Source organism: Marmota flaviventris, chromosome 13 (assembly GCF_047511675.1).
Source record: "Marmota flaviventris isolate mMarFla1 chromosome 13, mMarFla1.hap1, whole genome shotgun sequence".
Classification (NCBI taxonomy): Eukaryota; Metazoa; Chordata; class Mammalia; order Rodentia; family Sciuridae; genus Marmota; species Marmota flaviventris.
The window spans coordinates 59,794,296-59,812,842 of record NC_092510.1 but is presented as its reverse complement, the minus strand read 5'-3'; the positions used below and the strand labels follow the sequence as shown (position 1 = coordinate 59,812,842).

Below are 18,547 nucleotides of genomic sequence, written 5' to 3'. Positions count from 1 at the left end.
AGAAATTTTGAAACTTGCCAGATATTCAGTTTCTTCAATGAAAGGGGCACATCTTAAGTTTCATAGGTTTAAGGCTTGAGCAAATAAACCAATTATCACCTTATCTCCGTAAAGTTCCAAACAATTTACAAAGTGGATTTTCTGGTTGTTCAGAACTTGTAATTGTCTGTATGATCTGGAGTGCTACCTCTTCTTGCTCCAGAGTCTCAAGACAAGTGCTCAGGGCCATTCTGTTGAATGTTCTATTAAGCACAGGGATGGGTTTAACCGCTAAATTTTAAATGAAATAATGACAGCTTTTCAGTTTGCCTCATAGTTCTGTCCCATTACTTATTACTAGAAGTATTAGTTTTGATTTTGAGACTGCCATATAAAGAGCAAAGTAACCACTGGTGGTTGAGCTGGAGGGCAGGACTGGACGAGGCCGGCAGGTTCCTGCAGTGCCCAGGCCTGCACGGAAGCGCCCAGCAGAGGATACTCGCTTTTCCCCGCCCGGCCAGAGGGATGAGCAGAAAGAGCTCCCCCGGGGCATTGTGTGTGAGCTGGGCCCAGAGATAGCAGGCCCAGGGGGGTAGCTCCGCCGCGGGAAACAGGACACGCCTCAACCCGGGCAAATTCCCGGCCTCTTCTGGCCACAAGCCAGCAGTCGCCGCTCGCCACCTCTCTTCTCTGCTGTCGCCGGACCGCCCCGCCGGGTCCCGAACTCGTCCGCGCCTTGGCTCGCGGCCCCCGGGCCCTGGGTGCTGGCGGCGCGGTTAGGACCGGACGGATGTGGCGCATGCGTGGTGGCGCCACCCGGCGCGGGAGCTGTGGCTGCGGGGACATAGATGGGCCAGGCCGCCCGGGCCGGGTTCCGCAGCGTGGCGGAGGCGACGGGAGTTGGCGAGGCCGTGCGGGTGGCGCCCGACAGCAGCTGGAGGAGCGTTTCGCGGACCTGGCAGCGAGCCACCTGGAGGCCATCCGCGCGCGGGACGAGCGGGACGGGCAGAACGCGAGGCTGCGCGAGGAGAACGCCCGGCTGCGGCTCGAGAACCGGCGGCTGAAGCGCGAGAACCGCAGCCTCTTCCGTCAGGCTTTGCGGCTCCAGGGGGAGGGCGGCGACCGGATGGCCGCAGAGGCGGCCCTGGGTCCCCCGGAGGCTGGCACGAACCGGAGGGAGAGAGGTAGTCGCCGTGAGGATGAACCAGGCAGCCCCAGGGCCCTGAGGGCCCGGCTGGAGAAGCTGGAGGCCATGTACCGCAGGGCCCTGCTGCAGCTGCACCTCGAACAGCAAGGGCCACGCCCGCGTGCGGACAAGGAGGAGCCGCCTGTGCAGGAGCCCGACTCTAGCCTCTGTGCCCGGGACCCGGCTCCCCCAGGGCCCTGGCTGTAGCCTCGGGCCTCAGCCGGGAGAGGCGGGGCGTCCCTAGAGCCCCTCCTTCTGCGCTCGCTGCTTCCCCACCCTGCACTGCTGGACCACTGAGCTCAGTGCCTCCAGCCCACCACCTGACACTTCCGGTGGCGCCCTGCCTCTGCCAGCGGAGTCCTGCCAGTGTCTGGGCTCTGGAGCCCCCATGTGTGTGGGCACCTGCTTCTGGGCCCTGCTGGTTCCACCGGAAGAGGCCCTGCAACAGAAGCGCGGGTTTTGAAACAGCAAGAACTGGTTCCTGGAAGTTCTTCCTAATTCATGAACCTTTCTAAGTGTATTTTTTGTTTCTCAATAATAATTCTTTGAGGGCTGAATAATGCATCTTGAGTTGGTCGAATTTGATATTTTTTCTTTAATCCACTAAAGCCGCCAGTTATTATTTCTTGTGTGGCCAATACTTTTGAGTGTGTGTTTTTATAAATAGGTATTCAATGGATATCCCTCGAAGTACTACCTTTTTATAAAGAAGAAGATGATATTTATGACTTAGAAATTCTTGTCTGCCCCTGACTTAGTCCGCATACATTTAATATATACTGATTTGTTTCACCCCAGAGAATTTTTAAGTATATTCCTATAGGTAATCCTTTGAACTGGTAAATAAAAGTAGTCCATTAAAAATAATCTAAAACCTTCCCATGACTATTATTTGAAGTGTGTTAAAATTTTATATGTGTCTTTAAGAGATGTATAGCTTCCCTATTTTAATATCTAGATTTGGTTATCCTTTGTAAGGTTTTTTTGTTTTTTGGTTTTTTTTTACTTTATGTAACTGATCTTTTAAAATAATGTAAAGATTAGTTCATCTAAGCATTTTTCATTATTATTGCATTAATATTAGAGGTTGACCAATGTGTAGCTAATTTGTATTATTTTAACTGTTTAACAGCTTTTAAGAAATTGTAAGTTACTTGTACATCAAAAACACCCAAGTGGAATCATTTTGGTTTTCATCATGGTTTTTGTAGTGGCCAGGAAAAAGAGATTAATAACAAAACGTTCTAAGATCACTTTTTTTGCATTTTGTTCATGAATAACACTTTGGCCTACTAAGTAGTGAAGAGGATAACTTTGTACCTGATAAAAACTATAGAGGCAAAAAGTGTGACCTCTTTTTTCACCCATCATAAAGGTCATGGTCAATACTTCTATAATTAAAGACAGGCTAACAAGAAAAAAAACATGGCAAATTTATCCAATCTAAATTTTAGGTAACACAAGAGCCTTTGGAAATTAAAATTAAAAACTCAGTGAAACCTGTGTTTATGACTAGATGGGAGGAATGGACATCCCTGTAGAATTATGATTTCATGAAAAGTGTATGACCTATTGGTTATAGCCTGTAAAGACCTGTATGGTATCTTGGCTTCTCTATATGGCATTCTTTCCTTGGGCTTAAGGACAAGACCCCTTCTAGAGTTAAGAGTCTCTTGACCTACTATCAGACAAAATAGATCAGAGAATTTCTTTATGGCCTGCTCCTGAGCAGAAAAGGATGAGAAAGTTTGAAAATAAATTTTGTAATTGAGGTAAAGCTGTTCTAGTTTCTATGAGCTGCCTTGGGAAAAGCAAGTTCTACTTTGAATAACCTGCCAGGAAGAGAGCAGCAAGCAGGGAAAGAAACATAGGAAAAAAGTCAGAGACCATTTCTTCCAGGGCCCTCTAGTTCACAAATTATTAAGCATGATAAAGCATCATACTTTGGAGTATTGTTTTCTGAGCCTCATGGATTTAAGAGTATTTAAGTAATGAAAAGCATCAGGGAAAATCAAATGATGAGTAGAGCTGGTTACTACATATGGCATAGAGTATGTGCTACACATGGCATAGCCCAAAAGTTCAGAGTATTTATTGCAATGCAAATAATTATTACAAACCAACGTGCAATGGAAACTCATTTTTGTTATTCTTCTACTTTGAAGTATTGAAAACACTTTCCATTTTGCTTATAGATGATTGATACTCAGTTTTGAATATTTAAATTGTCCCTATGGCCAAAATATAGAAGCAACTTGGCAAGAAAAGGTAAGTATATGAAAATTAATCCTATGCCCCTTTACTTCATTTTCTAACTGGGAAACAAAGTAAAATATTTTTAGAAGACAGTTTATTTACCCTACTGCTATTTAATTGTAAATTAGGGTTAAATTTGTTAATTTCTTTAAGCTTTAGTTTTCTCATTAGTAAAAGGACTATAGCATCTACCTCAAAATGTAAAAATTTTATTGAGATAAGCAAAATGCCTGCTTCAATTTAAGTGCTCAATTGGTGAGACTTGCAGTTTAAAGCACGAAAATTGAAAATGCATATTTTGCTTAACATTTTGTATTGCATTCTCGATTTTGCTTGTATATGACTTTATGAGTATTATCAGACATGTAAATTTTGACTATGTTGACATTTTTCCTTCCTCATAAGCAAACAGGAGAGATAAAACCTTAAAAAATAAGGGGGTAATTTAATATAGTGTTCAAAAATATTTGCCACTTGTTACAAAATTGTGAATATTCAACAACTAAACAAAGTAGTTGGTTGTATAGTCTTAAATACTTTGTCTAAAAATTGTTTACAACCTAAGTCTGATTGAATATTAAATTTGTTAAATTTACTGGTGAAAAAAATTTTGTAAAGCATTGAAGTGCACCCTCACACAGATTACTTTTGAGCTTAATTCCGTAACGGCATTAAAAATTCTGAGGGGAATTGCCATAGAAGGTGCATCAAGGCTAATATATATTTCAAGTTTGATGATGTGGTTTTTCCAGGGTAACCAATAAAGTCATATGAAAAATGTTTTATTATATTAAAGTATGTTATTAGAAAGTTTGGTCTAGGATCAGTTTGATCTAAAACTAAAACTGTAGTTTGCCATTTTCATAATTTCAGATCAGTTTTTCAATAAGACAGTTTACAATTTTTATAAATAAAATCCAAAAATATGTGTCTTAGCAAACAAATTCAATGAGAAGAATTGGCATTTTACATAGCATTTTTATAGCTGCTACTCACAAAAAGTATTTATCTTTTCCTTTATAAAAGTTAGGATATGAATCAAAGGAATAAAAATAAGTACTTATATAGCTCATAGAAGAAATGGCCCTTGCTAAACTTCTTAAATATTATAAATATTTGAAAAATATTTGAAAACATTTGGTCTTCTTTAAATACTCTCACATAATATTGCCAATTCATAAATATTCCAGAATGAAACTAACACCCAATTATTTAATAAATTGAATTAATAATATATACTAACAAATGTTAGCAGCATGATCTTGATTCCAGTGTCAAAGACTATTTTCTGTTTTGCTAAAGGGAATAAATTTTACTGAGAATTTGTTACAAAATCTTCAGAAAACCTTCATGAATGACATAATTTATTTATACTTCTATTTAGTGATAAATTAACTACAAATTCTATTTTTCCTACTATAATTTTATTTTCATCTACCTGTCTTGTCTGCTATAGATAGTATACACATCTATTTATACAACAAAAATGTTTAATATCTACGAAAACATTTTAATTATATGTATAACTGACTATTAGAATTAACCATTGCTAAAATTTCAAATTTTAAGGCCTAAGTTACGTTTATTCTATCTCAATGATCAGAATTAAACTATATCTCAATGATCAGAATTAAATTATATGTGGTTAATCCATTACAGATATTATGTATTATGAAATTCATATTCAGAATCTATTTATTTCCCAGTATATAGTTTGTATAGTTTGGATACCAAGGTTTAGACTCTGGAAGTTGGTCTCCACTGTGGTGGCATTAATAGGTGGTGGAACCTTTAAGAAGTGGAGCATAATAGAAGGTGATTGGGTCATCAGAGTCATATCCTCCAAAGGGCATATATTAACTAGTGACTTTATAATTGTTCCTAATTTTTTTATTTGCACTAAGTTCCTGGAATATCAAATAGAAAGATACTGAAATTCAAAAATTAAAGATGCGCACATGCCCGTGCATGCACATAAATGTATATACATATAGATAGGTGAATTTTCAATGTAGTATCCATTTCCTTTGATGTAAGTGACATTGTATATTTTAAAAACTTTTAAAAAGTCATTTATGTATATGAACAGGTATTTTTGTTTGAATATGTATAACTTTTAAAATAGAAATATAATGTGTTTGCTTTATAGATTGAAAAAAATTGGCATTTTCATTCCCATATGTACTACCCATATGGGTATAAACTCTAAGACATTGCTTAAAATAAATAAGGAAATATATCTACTAAATTTTGTAGAGGGCATTCCTATAATTATAAACCATCTCTGAAAATTGTATGTCATTAAAATATGGTTTTAATAGCCTCTACTTAGTAAACATTATCCTATTTCATATGTAAATCTAAATGTATAACTTGAGGGGGAAATGATTTCTGTTCATCTTATTTTTTATGGACTAAAATTCTGTAATTTTAGAGCTGAAAGAGTTCTTAGAGGGTTTTACCTGTGTCCTTCAGAAATTTTTGTTAACAAGTTAACTTTCAAGGGATCTACATTTTACATGGTACTCTACTAATGGTCAGATTTCATCTTATCCAAATTTAGCATGCAGTTTTCTTTATTCAAGCTTTCTCTAGAATACAATACTGCTGGGAAGTGTGCTGCGACAGTTTTCAAGAATTTTTAGTGAGAGTTAATTTGAATGCTCAAGTTCTAAAATATTAATGATGTTCAAGAGAACTCTTTAGCTCTAAAATTTAGACTTTTGTCTTCTGAATTGAAGAATTAATTAATGTTCTACCTTAAATATAATTCAAATTTTAATAAATATAATGATATAAAGAAGACTTTGATGTATACATTTGCTCTTTTACATATGTAAATGCCTATTGAGGCTTGAATTTCTCAGTGTGACTAAAAGTCTTAAGTATGCTGAATAATTAAATAGTATAGCTTATATTTATTTCTCATATTTTTCTCAGTATCATTTTGTTAAACATAATTTCTCTAATCATAACTGATTTCTGGTGTTCATTTTCATTGTGTTCCCAGATTAAATGTGTGTTTCAAAAGTTTCAAGAGCATTATTGGATGATGGAAGAATACTATTATAATCCTATTATAGTTATAATTAAAAATATTATTTTAAATAAACTGTAATTATCTTGTTAATATTGATAATCCTATTTTCTATTGCTGTTTATTCTGTTTCTTCACATTTTGATCTATGTTCTTCAAGACAACATGGAAATAAAAGGCAAAGGCTTACAGAAAGATGAGGACAGAAACAAGTAGTTGAAGAAAGTTGGTTCAGAATAGAATGGAGATGATAATATAGGTCAACATAATGCCTACTTTTCATATAATCCTCACATCTCAGAAAGAGAGAGCTTTAGCCACTAATCCTGTTCATGAGGTCTTCCCATTTGTGGACCAATTACCTCTCAAATGCCTCACCTCCCAATTCCAGCATATTGGGATTAGGATTTCAACATACAAACTTTGAGAGGAACATAAACATCCAGTCCATTACATAGAATGTAGGCAGATATTTGGGCAGGAACTGGGTTTGCTGGCATAGGAATCATTTAGATCTTTTTTTTTTTTTTTTACTCCAAAATATTTTTAGTGAAATGCTATATTAATCTCCCCATTAAGATACTAACATATATGCAATATGTTTGCACTATTTTCTTTGTATGACTCAGCTAAGAAAACATTTGAATCCACCTCTGTCAACTGTCCATGTAAAACTTTTATCCCCATATCTTTAACCCTGTATCAACAGATTTCAAAAAGATGGTAAACTAAAGGAAGAGTGCACTTCCCAGCAGTTACTTAGCACCAAACTTAAAAAAGTAGAAATGCTATTCCTTAGCAATGTAGGTAACCAAGGGAACTCACTGAAATTGAAAACTAGACAGTAAAAGAAACCATACAGACACAGACCCTCAGAAACTTTGAACATAAAATAAGATATAATATGTTAGAGATGGCACCTGCTTGGCTAGGAGCAGCAATAGCAGAAGCACAGGCAAGAGGCAAAAGTATGGCAGAAAAAGGAAAAAAAAAAGTCCTTGAGGAACTGTGGACTAGAGAGGGAGGCTGATCTTTATGGACCCAGAGGCAGTGGGGGAGGTTGTTGAGTGAAAAAGCAACCAAAATTGCTTGGCCTGTGGGCAGATAGTTGGGCAGGAACTGGGTTTGCTGGCATAGGAATCATTTATCAATGCTGTGAGGCTACCATCAGAGACAGGAGTTTGGGAACTCATAAAGGAAGTTGCTAGCAGACCCATCAGTACCTTAGTATGAGCCCCAGAGTCTTCCTGGACCATAGTGACTGAGATAGGTGTAAAGAAAACTGTGCTGAAGGCATACAGCCACATCCCTTGGTTCCTGGTGCTCCAGACATCCCACAGAGATCAACATCTCCTTGTCAACAGGGGCATGTATTAAATATCAAAAAAACCAAAGACAGAGTTTCAAGGGTCAACTAAGACCAAACCCCAGCTGCTGCAGCTTTCAATTTAGAAGTCTGCACCAACCACACTACAAGAATATACAATTTGTCAGCATTTACTAGTCTATCCCAGCCTATACTAGGAGATGGGAAGCTGAGAGTTTCTACAATCAGCATTGGCTCTTATACACAATAACTGGCAGCTAGGTGAGGAACACATGAATTTAACAATCCTTAGTCCTTCACCCAAGGGTTATAGACCCCAGAAATAAATACAAAAAATGAAAATTTATTCTTGTCACCAGTTTTGACCCACTCAGCATAAACGTTTGTTTTTTTGTTTGTTTTCCTTAAGTGTTTATACCTCCCCATATGTATCCCTATTTTTTTTTACTTTTTTCTTTAATCTTTAAAAATTCTTTAAAATCATTTTATCATATTTTCTTATTTTTTAACTTTTTAAAAAAATTCTGTAAGATTGTGTGTATGTGTGTGTGTGTCCCACTGTACCAATAGGTTCAAATATATGTTACTATAATTTTACTTTCATTTTAGTTACTTTCTTCTTCACTTGTTAATTGTTTAACTTTGCTTTGAGTAGGTGGTACATAATTATATGTAGATCTGTGTTATTTTGATATTACATTTGTTTGTACCTTGTTTTTTGTCCCTCTTATTGCTGCTTCTTCACTTTTGACATCCACTAATACTCAAAATTTCCTGTTCCCTCTTCTCCTGCTTTTTTAAAAATTACATTTTGTAATTTTTGTATTCTTCCTCCTATAGCTGTCATCACTACCTTTCATCTGTTCACTTTTCAAATATTTCAGATGTTCTCTTGCCTTCCTACCCCTCTATATTCCCTTCACTTAAGAAACGATACTCCCATTAAAATAATTATATTGTATATGTAATTTCTATCCCATTTCATTCATGTTTCTGTGATTATTAATACAGTGGATGATGTAAAAGATACCTGTTCTTTATGCCTAATCTATTTCATGAATTTTATTATTAGTGCTTATGTTAAGTACTGACTCCATTATTCCTACATAGGCGACAATTAGTGTAACAGATATCAAGTTAGAAAACAGAGGCTGTACATCTGTTGCGGATATTATTGTTATTCCTGGCTTCCACCCTCCTCTAAGAATGGATGGAAAGTGATTGGAAAACTTTAAGTTGCCAAATAGGTGTCCTGATGAAAACATATACAAAACTCAGGCAAATAACAGCAAATCTCATCCAATGCATTACTTGGCCCTACCTTAGCCTTAGTAATACTTCAACACATTTAACTGGGAGACAGCAACCTATAATCAACAATCAGGCCCCATGGAGTAATAACAAGAGAGGGACCTCAGTCTGCACTCCTAGATGTATTCCATTCCTGGAATATGGGGGAGAAAGAGAGATGTCCTGGACATCTGAACTTCCTGAAAAGTTCCAGAACAAAAAAGGTAATTATACACAAAAGGACAAATGTATAAAAGAGGAAGGGAAATTCATATCAATTTATGTGCAAGTCCAAGACCTCTGAATACATGATGATATAGGCAAACAAATCTCCCCCCAAAATTGACAATACCCCAACAAAGGATTTCACAGCTATGGAATTAGATGAAATTCCAGAGAAAGACTATAAAAAACTGATTCTTAAAACGTTTGATGAACTCAAAGAAGATCTAAGGGATGAATTAAGAGAGAAAATACAGGAGATAAAAAACCATTTCAATAAAGAAATGGAAATAATGAAAATAAACAAATCAGAACTCCTGCAAATGAAAGACAAAAGGAATCAAATCAAAAATTCACTTGAAAGTGTAGAAAAATTCACTTGAAAATGTGTAGAAAAAAAAAAAAAGAATGTCAGGCCATAAAGACAGAACTTTAGGTCTTGGACACAGGGTATATGAACTTGAATACCCAACTATAGAGTAAAGGAAAAAAAAAAAGTAAAAGATCATGATCAGAATTCTGGGATAGCATCAAGAGGGCAAACTTAAGAGTCATTGGAATATAGGATAATATGGAGATACAAATTAAAGGCATTAAGAGCAACTTATATGGAACAGTAACAGAATCCCCCCCCGCCATATTAGAAATGAGAAAGACAACAAAATATAGGAGGCTTATAAGACACTAAATAGAAAATATCAGAATAGAACCTCTCCAAGGTGCATCATAATCAAAATTCCTAACATAGAAAATAGGAAAGAATATTAAAAGCTGTTAGAGAAAAACATCAGGTTTCATTTACAGGCAAACCAGTAAAGTTTATTTCTGACTTCTCATCTTAGACCCTAAAATCAAGGAGGAATTAGAATGAAATATTGCAATATCTAAAAGAAATAATTGTCAGCCAAAATAGCAATATCCAACAAAGTTATCTTTCAAAATAGATGAAGAAATAAACATGTTCTCTGACAAAGCTAAACTACTAGAGTTTTTGATCACTAAGCTATCACTACAAAGAATATTCAAAGATATATTTATATTCAAATAAATGCCAAATCTACCAAACTGATGAAGACCACTAAAAGAGCAATCACTTAAATGAAAATCAAGTCAGAATTAAACAAATCAAAATGGCATGGCACAACACACACATATGTATAATGACATTGAATTTAAATGCTCTCAACTTTCCAATTAAGAAATTGATTAGCAGACTAGATTTGAAAAACAAAATCCAACTATGTACTCTTTGCAAGAAACTCATCTCATAGGCAAAAACACACACTTGCTGAAAGTAGAAGGATGGAAAAAATATTTCATACAAATGGAGTTTTCAGAACAAGCAAGAGTAACTATTCTCATGTCAGACAAAGCAGATTTTAAGCAAAATTTAATCAGAAGAGACAAAAATGCCATTATTTATTAATAAAGGGAACAATCCAACAAGAAGACTTAATAATATGCAATACATTAGCCCCAAATGTTAATGCATTTAAAAATTCTTCCTAACATTAAATCCAAGATAGATCCCAATATAATAATACTGAGTGATTTCAACACACTCTTACCATCAATAGACAGGTCATCCAAACATAAAATCAATAAAGATATCCCCAACCTAAATGATACTACAAATCAAGCAGACCTAATATACATCTACAAAATATTTAATACCAAAACACCTAAACTCACCTTCTCAGCAGCTCAGAAAAGTATTCTAAAGTAGATGATGTTTTAGATCACAATATAAGTCTTAGCAAATGCAAAGAACCTGAAATAATCCCATGCATCCTATCAGATCATACTGAAATGAAGATAGAAATCAGTAGCAAGAAACATAATAAGAACCATATATACACATGGATATTGAAAAATACTCTTTTAAGTGAAGAATGGACGATAGAAGAAATGAGAGAAAAAAATAAATTCTTAGAAACAAATGAAAACAGAGATACAACATATCAAAATCTCTGTGACCATATGAAAGCAGTTCTAAGAGGAAAATTAATAGCATTTAGTACCTACATTAAACAATAGATTCCAAATAAATAAGCTATGTTGCATTTCAAGACCTAAGAAAAGGAAAAACAAACTAATTCCAAAATCATTAGGAAACAGGAATCAATTAAAATCACAGCCACAATTCATGAAATTGAGAATAAAAAAATAGAAAGAGGTGTTTCTTTGAGTAGATAAATATGATTGATAAACCCTTAGTCAAACTAACCAAAAGAAAGAGAGGACCCAAATAAACAAAAAGGAGAAAGGAGAAAGGAGATATCACCATGAACACTTCTGAAATCCACAGGATCATTAGAAACTATTTTGAAAAATTATACTTCATAACTAGTAAGTCTAGAAGGTATTGACAATATTCTATACACATGGTACCTTCCCAAATTGAACTGGGAAGATATATATAAAAAAACTAAACAGACCAATACCAAGTAATGAAACAGCAATTAAAAGTCTACCTACAAAGAATAGCCCAGGACCACATGGATTCTCAGCTGAGTTCTACCACACCTTTAAAGAACTAGCATCAGTCTTTCTCAAATTATTCCATGAAATCAAAAGGGAGAGAACACTCCAAAATACATTGTATAAAGCCAGTATAACGCTAATACCAAAACCAGACAAAAACACACCAATGAAAGAAACTACAGACCATCATCACTGGTGAACATAGATGCAAAAAATTCTTAACAAAATATCTGCAAACCATATTCAAAAGCACATTAAGAGAAAATACATTATGATCAAGTGGGTTTGATCCCAGGTTTGTGAGATTGGTTCAACATACCTACATCAAATGTAATTCACCACTTAAAAAGAACTATACAAGAATCATAAGATTATTTCAATAGATGCAGAAAAAGCCTTTGATAAAATTCAGCACTCTTTCATGTTAAAAACCACTGGGGAAACTAGGGATAGAACAGATTTGCCTCAACATTAAAAAGGTTAAATAAGACAAACCAAAAGCCAACATCATACTGAACAGAGAAAAACTGAAAACATTTCCTCTAAAATCAGGAAAAAGAAAATGATGTCTACTTTCACCACTTCTGTTCAATACAGTTCCCCAAACTCTAGCCAGAGCAATTAGGCAAGAGAAGAAAATTAAAGGAACAGAAACAGGAAAAGAAGAAGTCAAACTGTCTCTTGTTGCTGATGACATGATCCTATATCTAGAGGCCATAAAATTCCACCAGAAGAATTCTAGAGCTGATAAATGAATTCAGCAAAGTAACAGGTTACAAGATCACCCTTCATAAACCAATTACTTTCCTGTACTCCAACAGTGATTCTGTTGAAAAAGAAATCGGGAAACCATTTCATTCACAATAACCTCAAAAAAAAAAAAAAATCCTTGGGAGTTAATCTAACCAGAGATGTGAAAGATCTCTAAATGAAATTTATATAACACTAAGAAAAAAATTGAAGAAGGCCTTAGAGGATGTAAAGACCTCCCATGATCTTGGATAGGTAAAATTAATATTGTCAAAACAGCCATACTACCAAAAGCCATTTACAGATTCATTGAATCAAACTACTAATGACATTCTTCACAGAACTAGAAAAACCAGTAATTAAATTCATTTTGAAGAATAAGAGAACCAGAGTAGCCAAAGCAATTCTGAGCATGAAAAGCAATACAAGAGGCATCTCAATGTCTGATTTAAAATCATACTACAGATCTACAGTAAAAACAAAACAAAACAAAACAAACAAACAAACAAACAAAAAAAACAGCATGGTATTTGCATCAAAATAGACATGAAGACCAATGGAATAAAAAACACAGAGAAAACCCCTCATCTGATACTTGACAAAGATACCAAAAATATATTTTAGAGAAAAGATAATCTTTTCAACAAACGATGCTGGGAAAACTGGATATCCATATACAGAAGAATAAAATTAGATCCCTATCTTTTATTCTGCGCAAAAGTCAAATCAAAGCAATTGAAACACTAAGGAATTAGACCAAAAACTGCAACGGCTATAAGAAAATATAAAGCCAACACTCTCTATATATTGGTGTAGGCACCAACTTCCTTAACAAGACCCCTAAGGCTCAAGAAATAAAACCAAGAATCAAAAAATGGAGCAGCATCAAATTAAACTTCCGCACATCAAAAGGAATGAGTCTACAGAATGAGAGAAAATCTTTGCCAGATGTTTCTCTGACAGGGGATTAATATCCACAATATATAAAGAACTCAAAAAGTTTAACGCTCTCCCGCAAGAAAAAAACCCCAAAGAGCCCAACATATAAATGAGTAAAAGAATCTAACCAGACATTTTTCAAAAGAATAAATATAAATGGCCAACAAATATATGAAAAAATATTCAACATCATTAGCAATTAGGAAAGAAAATGCACATTTAAACTACACTGAAATTTCATCTCACACTAGTCAGAATGACAATTATCAAGAATATGAATAATAATAAATGCTGAAGAGGATGTGGGGGAAAAAGGTCCACTCATACATAGATGAATGAATTAAGAAATGTGGTATATATATACATTGAAATTATATTCAGCATAAAGATTCAAATTATGGCATTTCCTGGTACATAGATGGAAACAGAGAACATCATGAAATAAACCAGACTCAGAAGTCAAGGGTCAAATGTTTTCTCTCATATGTGGAACCTACAGCAAAATAAGGGAAAAAAAATATGTGTAGGGGGATTTGATATTATAAAGATATAGGGAATTTCAGTGGAGTAGAAGAATGAGATTTGAGAATGAGGGAGGAGAAACTGGAAAGGGGAGGAAATGTAGAAATATTTGAACAAACTCATGCTGTGTGCATACATAAGTATAACCCAGGGTATTTAACCTTTTTGTATATGTAATAAGCACGAATCAAAAATAAATAAACACCCCTTTCTCAGCTCCATTGAGTCACACAGGCCCATTGTGTACATGGTGTATTCTAAAAGAAAGAGAGGAAGGCTGTCTTATGCCCTGAAGACCTGTCCCAAAGTGGACTTTCAGTTGCTAGGAGTTCAATGGCTTCTGGTCTAGGGGTTGGAGGCTTCTCTCCTCTCAAGCCACCAATGTTCTTTGCTGTTTCTCTTCTATAGCCAATGCAGCCTTTTATGCCGTGTCTAAGACATACAGTTACCTGACCCCCAATTTCTGGAAAGAAACTGTTCACCAAATCTCCCTATCAGGAATCCAGAGACCATCTTGTAAAAATTCACACTAGAGTATCTGTGCAGTGGACCCAGGCTCCAGCTGTGGCTACAACATGGGGGTTTTTATGCAAGAAAAATAAAGTGAATGAAACCTGTTATAAAACAAACAAAAATTAAAGGAATGAAAGAAAGATCAATGGAGTACAGGAAGGAGAACAGGGGTGGGAGGAGGGGAAAGAAAGTTAGGAGGGAGGACAACAGGGACTAAAATGAAGTATATCAAATTCCATACATGTTTGACTTTGTCAAATTGAATACAATTATGTATAACAATAATGTTTCAATACCTGTATCATAAAATAATTTTCTTGTTAGTATCCAGAATCATCATTCTTGCAGTTGTACAAGGCAAAGAAGAGGGAATATTTACTGTTACCATCAAATACAAGCAGAAGCAAAGCTATTATGTGGATATTATTCCAAATCAAGACCTTCCCAGGTGCCTCATTCTTTTCATTGAATTGTATTAACTTTTGCTCTTTATGGCAATGCTACATTACAAATTTTTATAAATATATTTTATTTTGTATTTCTATGAATATATGTCTGTGATAAATTCATATAAAGGTGTTTTTAGGTGAAAAAGGATGTGCAGTTTTTTGTTTATTGTTATTATTTTTTTTTTGTACCATACACTAAACCCAGGGGCACTTAACCATTGAGCCACATCCCTAGGCCTGGTTATGTTTTATTTTGAGATAGGGTCTTGCTAAGTTGCTAAGGCCTTGCTAAATTGCTGAGGCTGGTTTGAACTTGTTATCCTCCTGCCTCAGCCTCTCAGAGATGCTGGAATTACATGCATATGTCAAGTCACCATGACCAGTGCATATGCAGTGTTAATTGCAAAAGACAATAGCAAATTACTCTCTTTAGGATTCATACTGATAATATGTCAACAAAAAAGCTTTGCCACTGCCTGTTTTTTTATATTTTTTGCCAGGTAATATAGTACCAAATATTTGTCTTTAGCTATATCACAGATGAAAAATATGGTTAACATTGTATGTTTTAAATTGCATGTCTCCTATAACAACAGAGATTAAGCTAAAATCACCATTTATACTGCTTTAGAAGTTGACATTCACAAAGATCATACTTTAGAGACATTTATATTTCCTTTCATGTGAACCTTTGGGAGTGCTGAAGGGTGATTGTGCAAACATTATTTTTTTTCTAAAATCTCCTGACTTCATGCTGTTTTTAATCTATAAATTTTCATGTGATCAATTTTTCAGTCTTCTATGATTTGTAGATTTTATATAGATAAGTAAAATCTTGAAAAATCTAATTTATTTGAAATTACTTTGAGTTCAGTTTTGGTATAGGGACCCAGCTTTATCAAAACGCTCAAAATTAATTAAAAAATTAATCAAATTTTGTTGATTAATTCATTTTTCCTAACAAAATTATAAAATTGCCTTTTTCTTCATTTCTGGCCCTCTCTTCCCTGAATCTTTCAGTCTATTTATGTAGCTGTACCATATTGATTAAACATTATAACTTTATAAAATATTTCCTTTTAGCAATGGTAATCCCCTTCAGTACATTTTATAACATTTTTCCTAATTTCGCATATTTTAGACAAATTATCACAATTATAATTCTGAAACAAAATATCCTGTTGTCTTTTTATTTGAATTGAATTAAATTCAAAGTTTAATTTAGAGAGAATTGATATTGATAATGAATCTATCTATCAATGAGCATGATCTCTTCATTTGTTCAAGCCATTTTCCTTTTCTGTCTCCCACAAGTATGCGAAATTTTCTTTATATGGATATTGGGCATTTTAATTAATGTCATTATTTAGTGTACTGATTTTTAAGTTGCTAATACAAATGTTATTCTTTGTGCTGTTCCAAATTCTGAATGATTTAAAATATGAACATAGAAAGAAAATATTTTAATTTTAAAATTAAAATTGCTTAATTCTCTTGTTTTGTAAACTAAATTTTGAAAATTTTATCTTCTTAACTTTTTAGGCCTATGATCACATCTCTTTTTTTTCTTGTTTTATTGAATTTTTTTTGAATTTTTTTTATTATTGGTTGTTCAAAACATTACAAAGCTCTTGACATATCATATTTCATACATTTGATTCAAGTGGGTTATGAACTTGATCATAATGAAAGTTTTTCTTTTTTCTCCATTTGTAGACTTTTTTTTCCTGTTGTTCATATTATTGTTGTTTAATTTCACTGAGAAATGCTTCCAGAAAACAAACAAACATTAAATAACAGTGGTGAAATAGTAAGTAATTTATTTCTGATTTTAACAGAAAAGCTTCTTGTTTTTTCTATGAAGTCTGTTGTCACTGATCTTCAGTTTCCTAGTTTTGTGGTCTTTCTTTTGGCCATTATAATTATTCCATAAAAAAGGTTTTGTTTTTTACTCTTTGTGTGGCTGTTATTAAATTTTGTAATTTTTACATGTGTTACTTTTGGGGACAGATGGATAGATGATATTGAAGAGAGCAGAACTTTGAAAATTTTGCTAATTTTCATGATGAAAATGTCTTTTTTGTAGACAAAGGTTTATATTCCTTGACTGGGGAGAGGTTTTCTTTGTACTTTTCAGAACACAGAGGGCAACATATAGTCACCTTGTGATCACAAGACTGACAGGACAGAAAGATAGAAGAAAACTTATTTCTTAAAGATATCAATGAAAATTTAGTTGTCATGCCTGCAATGTGTCTTACTTTTGGCTTCCAGTATTGTAACAAAGCACATATTCTTATACTTTAAGTTAGTTCAAGTTAGGGAATTTCCTTAATAACAATGAAAATGAAATATTATACAATGATAACAATGACTTTACAATGGCACACAAAAGATGGAGTTCTCACAAACAGAAACATTGAACAAAAGAAGACAAAGCATACACACAAAACAGTCTATGATTCAATTTATATCAGATAACAAAGACTAAAAGTTAAAACTCAGCTATATTATAAAAAGTCAGGATAGTGAATTTCTTTGAATAGTCAGACACATTGACAGAAAAGAAGCACAAGAATGCTTTCTGAAGCAAAATCAGAACTATAGAATAAAAGGAAAACTGAAACATGTTCTATTGCAACATTTTTGCAATCATACAGTATCTTTTGTGCTGTGTGGATGACTGCAGGAGTAGAATAGGAAGGCAGAACCATGCCCACATCTGTATGCAAACTTAGTTTGTAGAAGAATTTTCTTTTGAAGTTTAGTGGAAAAAAAAGATGAACTTTTCAATAGAACTACAGTAAAAAGTGATTATACAAATGGGAAAATTATAAAATTATTTTTGCCTGACACCTTATATCACATATATACTGTTTTTACATTAGATTAAAAACTTAAGTTTAAAAGATAACTTTTATAAAATATTAAGAAACAGTTTTGGAATATCCATTTATGACTTATGATGGTAAAACCTTCCTTAAACAACATTCTTCAAATTAAAAAGATCTTGATTTGACTAAAGAAACTATTTTCTCAAAAGTTAGCAGCACAGTTGAGTAGTCTATAATAAGTTGAAGAAGATAATAAGAAAATATAAAATGAACAAAATATTAATTAATATCTCAATATATTGGGAACTCCCGTAAATCAATAAGAAAAGCACACCAGACCCACAAGAGGCAAAAGACTTAAAAAATCCTCTGTATTAGAGAAAAACGGAATAGCCAACAAACATGAAGGCATTTTCAAATTAATAGTAATAAACTTAGGCTCCCCATCTCTTTTATTTCATAATTTAAGTAATCAGCATTTGTTTAATTACTGAAGAAAAATAAATAAATAAATAAATGTAGAAATGATTCTGTAATTCTTCTCTAATGGTTCTTATATTTAAACAGTCATTAAATCCTATAATTTTTTTCCTTGAAAATACCTTGTATAAAAAGTTTGTCCTTTTTCTTCTTTCATCCTTGAATCTAGACTTTTTTTAGGAGCTTTGGGTTTCACTGCCTGTATAATGAACATTAAGAAAGTCAAATTTGTTTGATTTCAGAGGATAAACTATAGAATATCCTACAGACCAATAATCT

The 18,547-nt window shown here is 34.1% G+C and overlaps 1 protein-coding gene across 1 annotated transcript; it reads left to right on the top strand.

Annotated features, from left to right (window-relative positions):
* Positions 1-769: 769 nt before the first annotated feature.
* Positions 770-2,101, top strand: Tusc1 (tumor suppressor candidate 1). Its single transcript, XM_027931098.2, has one exon. It carries the CDS (start codon positions 770-772, stop codon positions 1,370-1,372), a length of 603 nt encoding a protein of 200 aa, XP_027786899.2. The 3' UTR covers positions 1,373-2,101.
* The last annotated feature ends 16,446 nt before the right edge of the window (positions 2,102-18,547 follow it).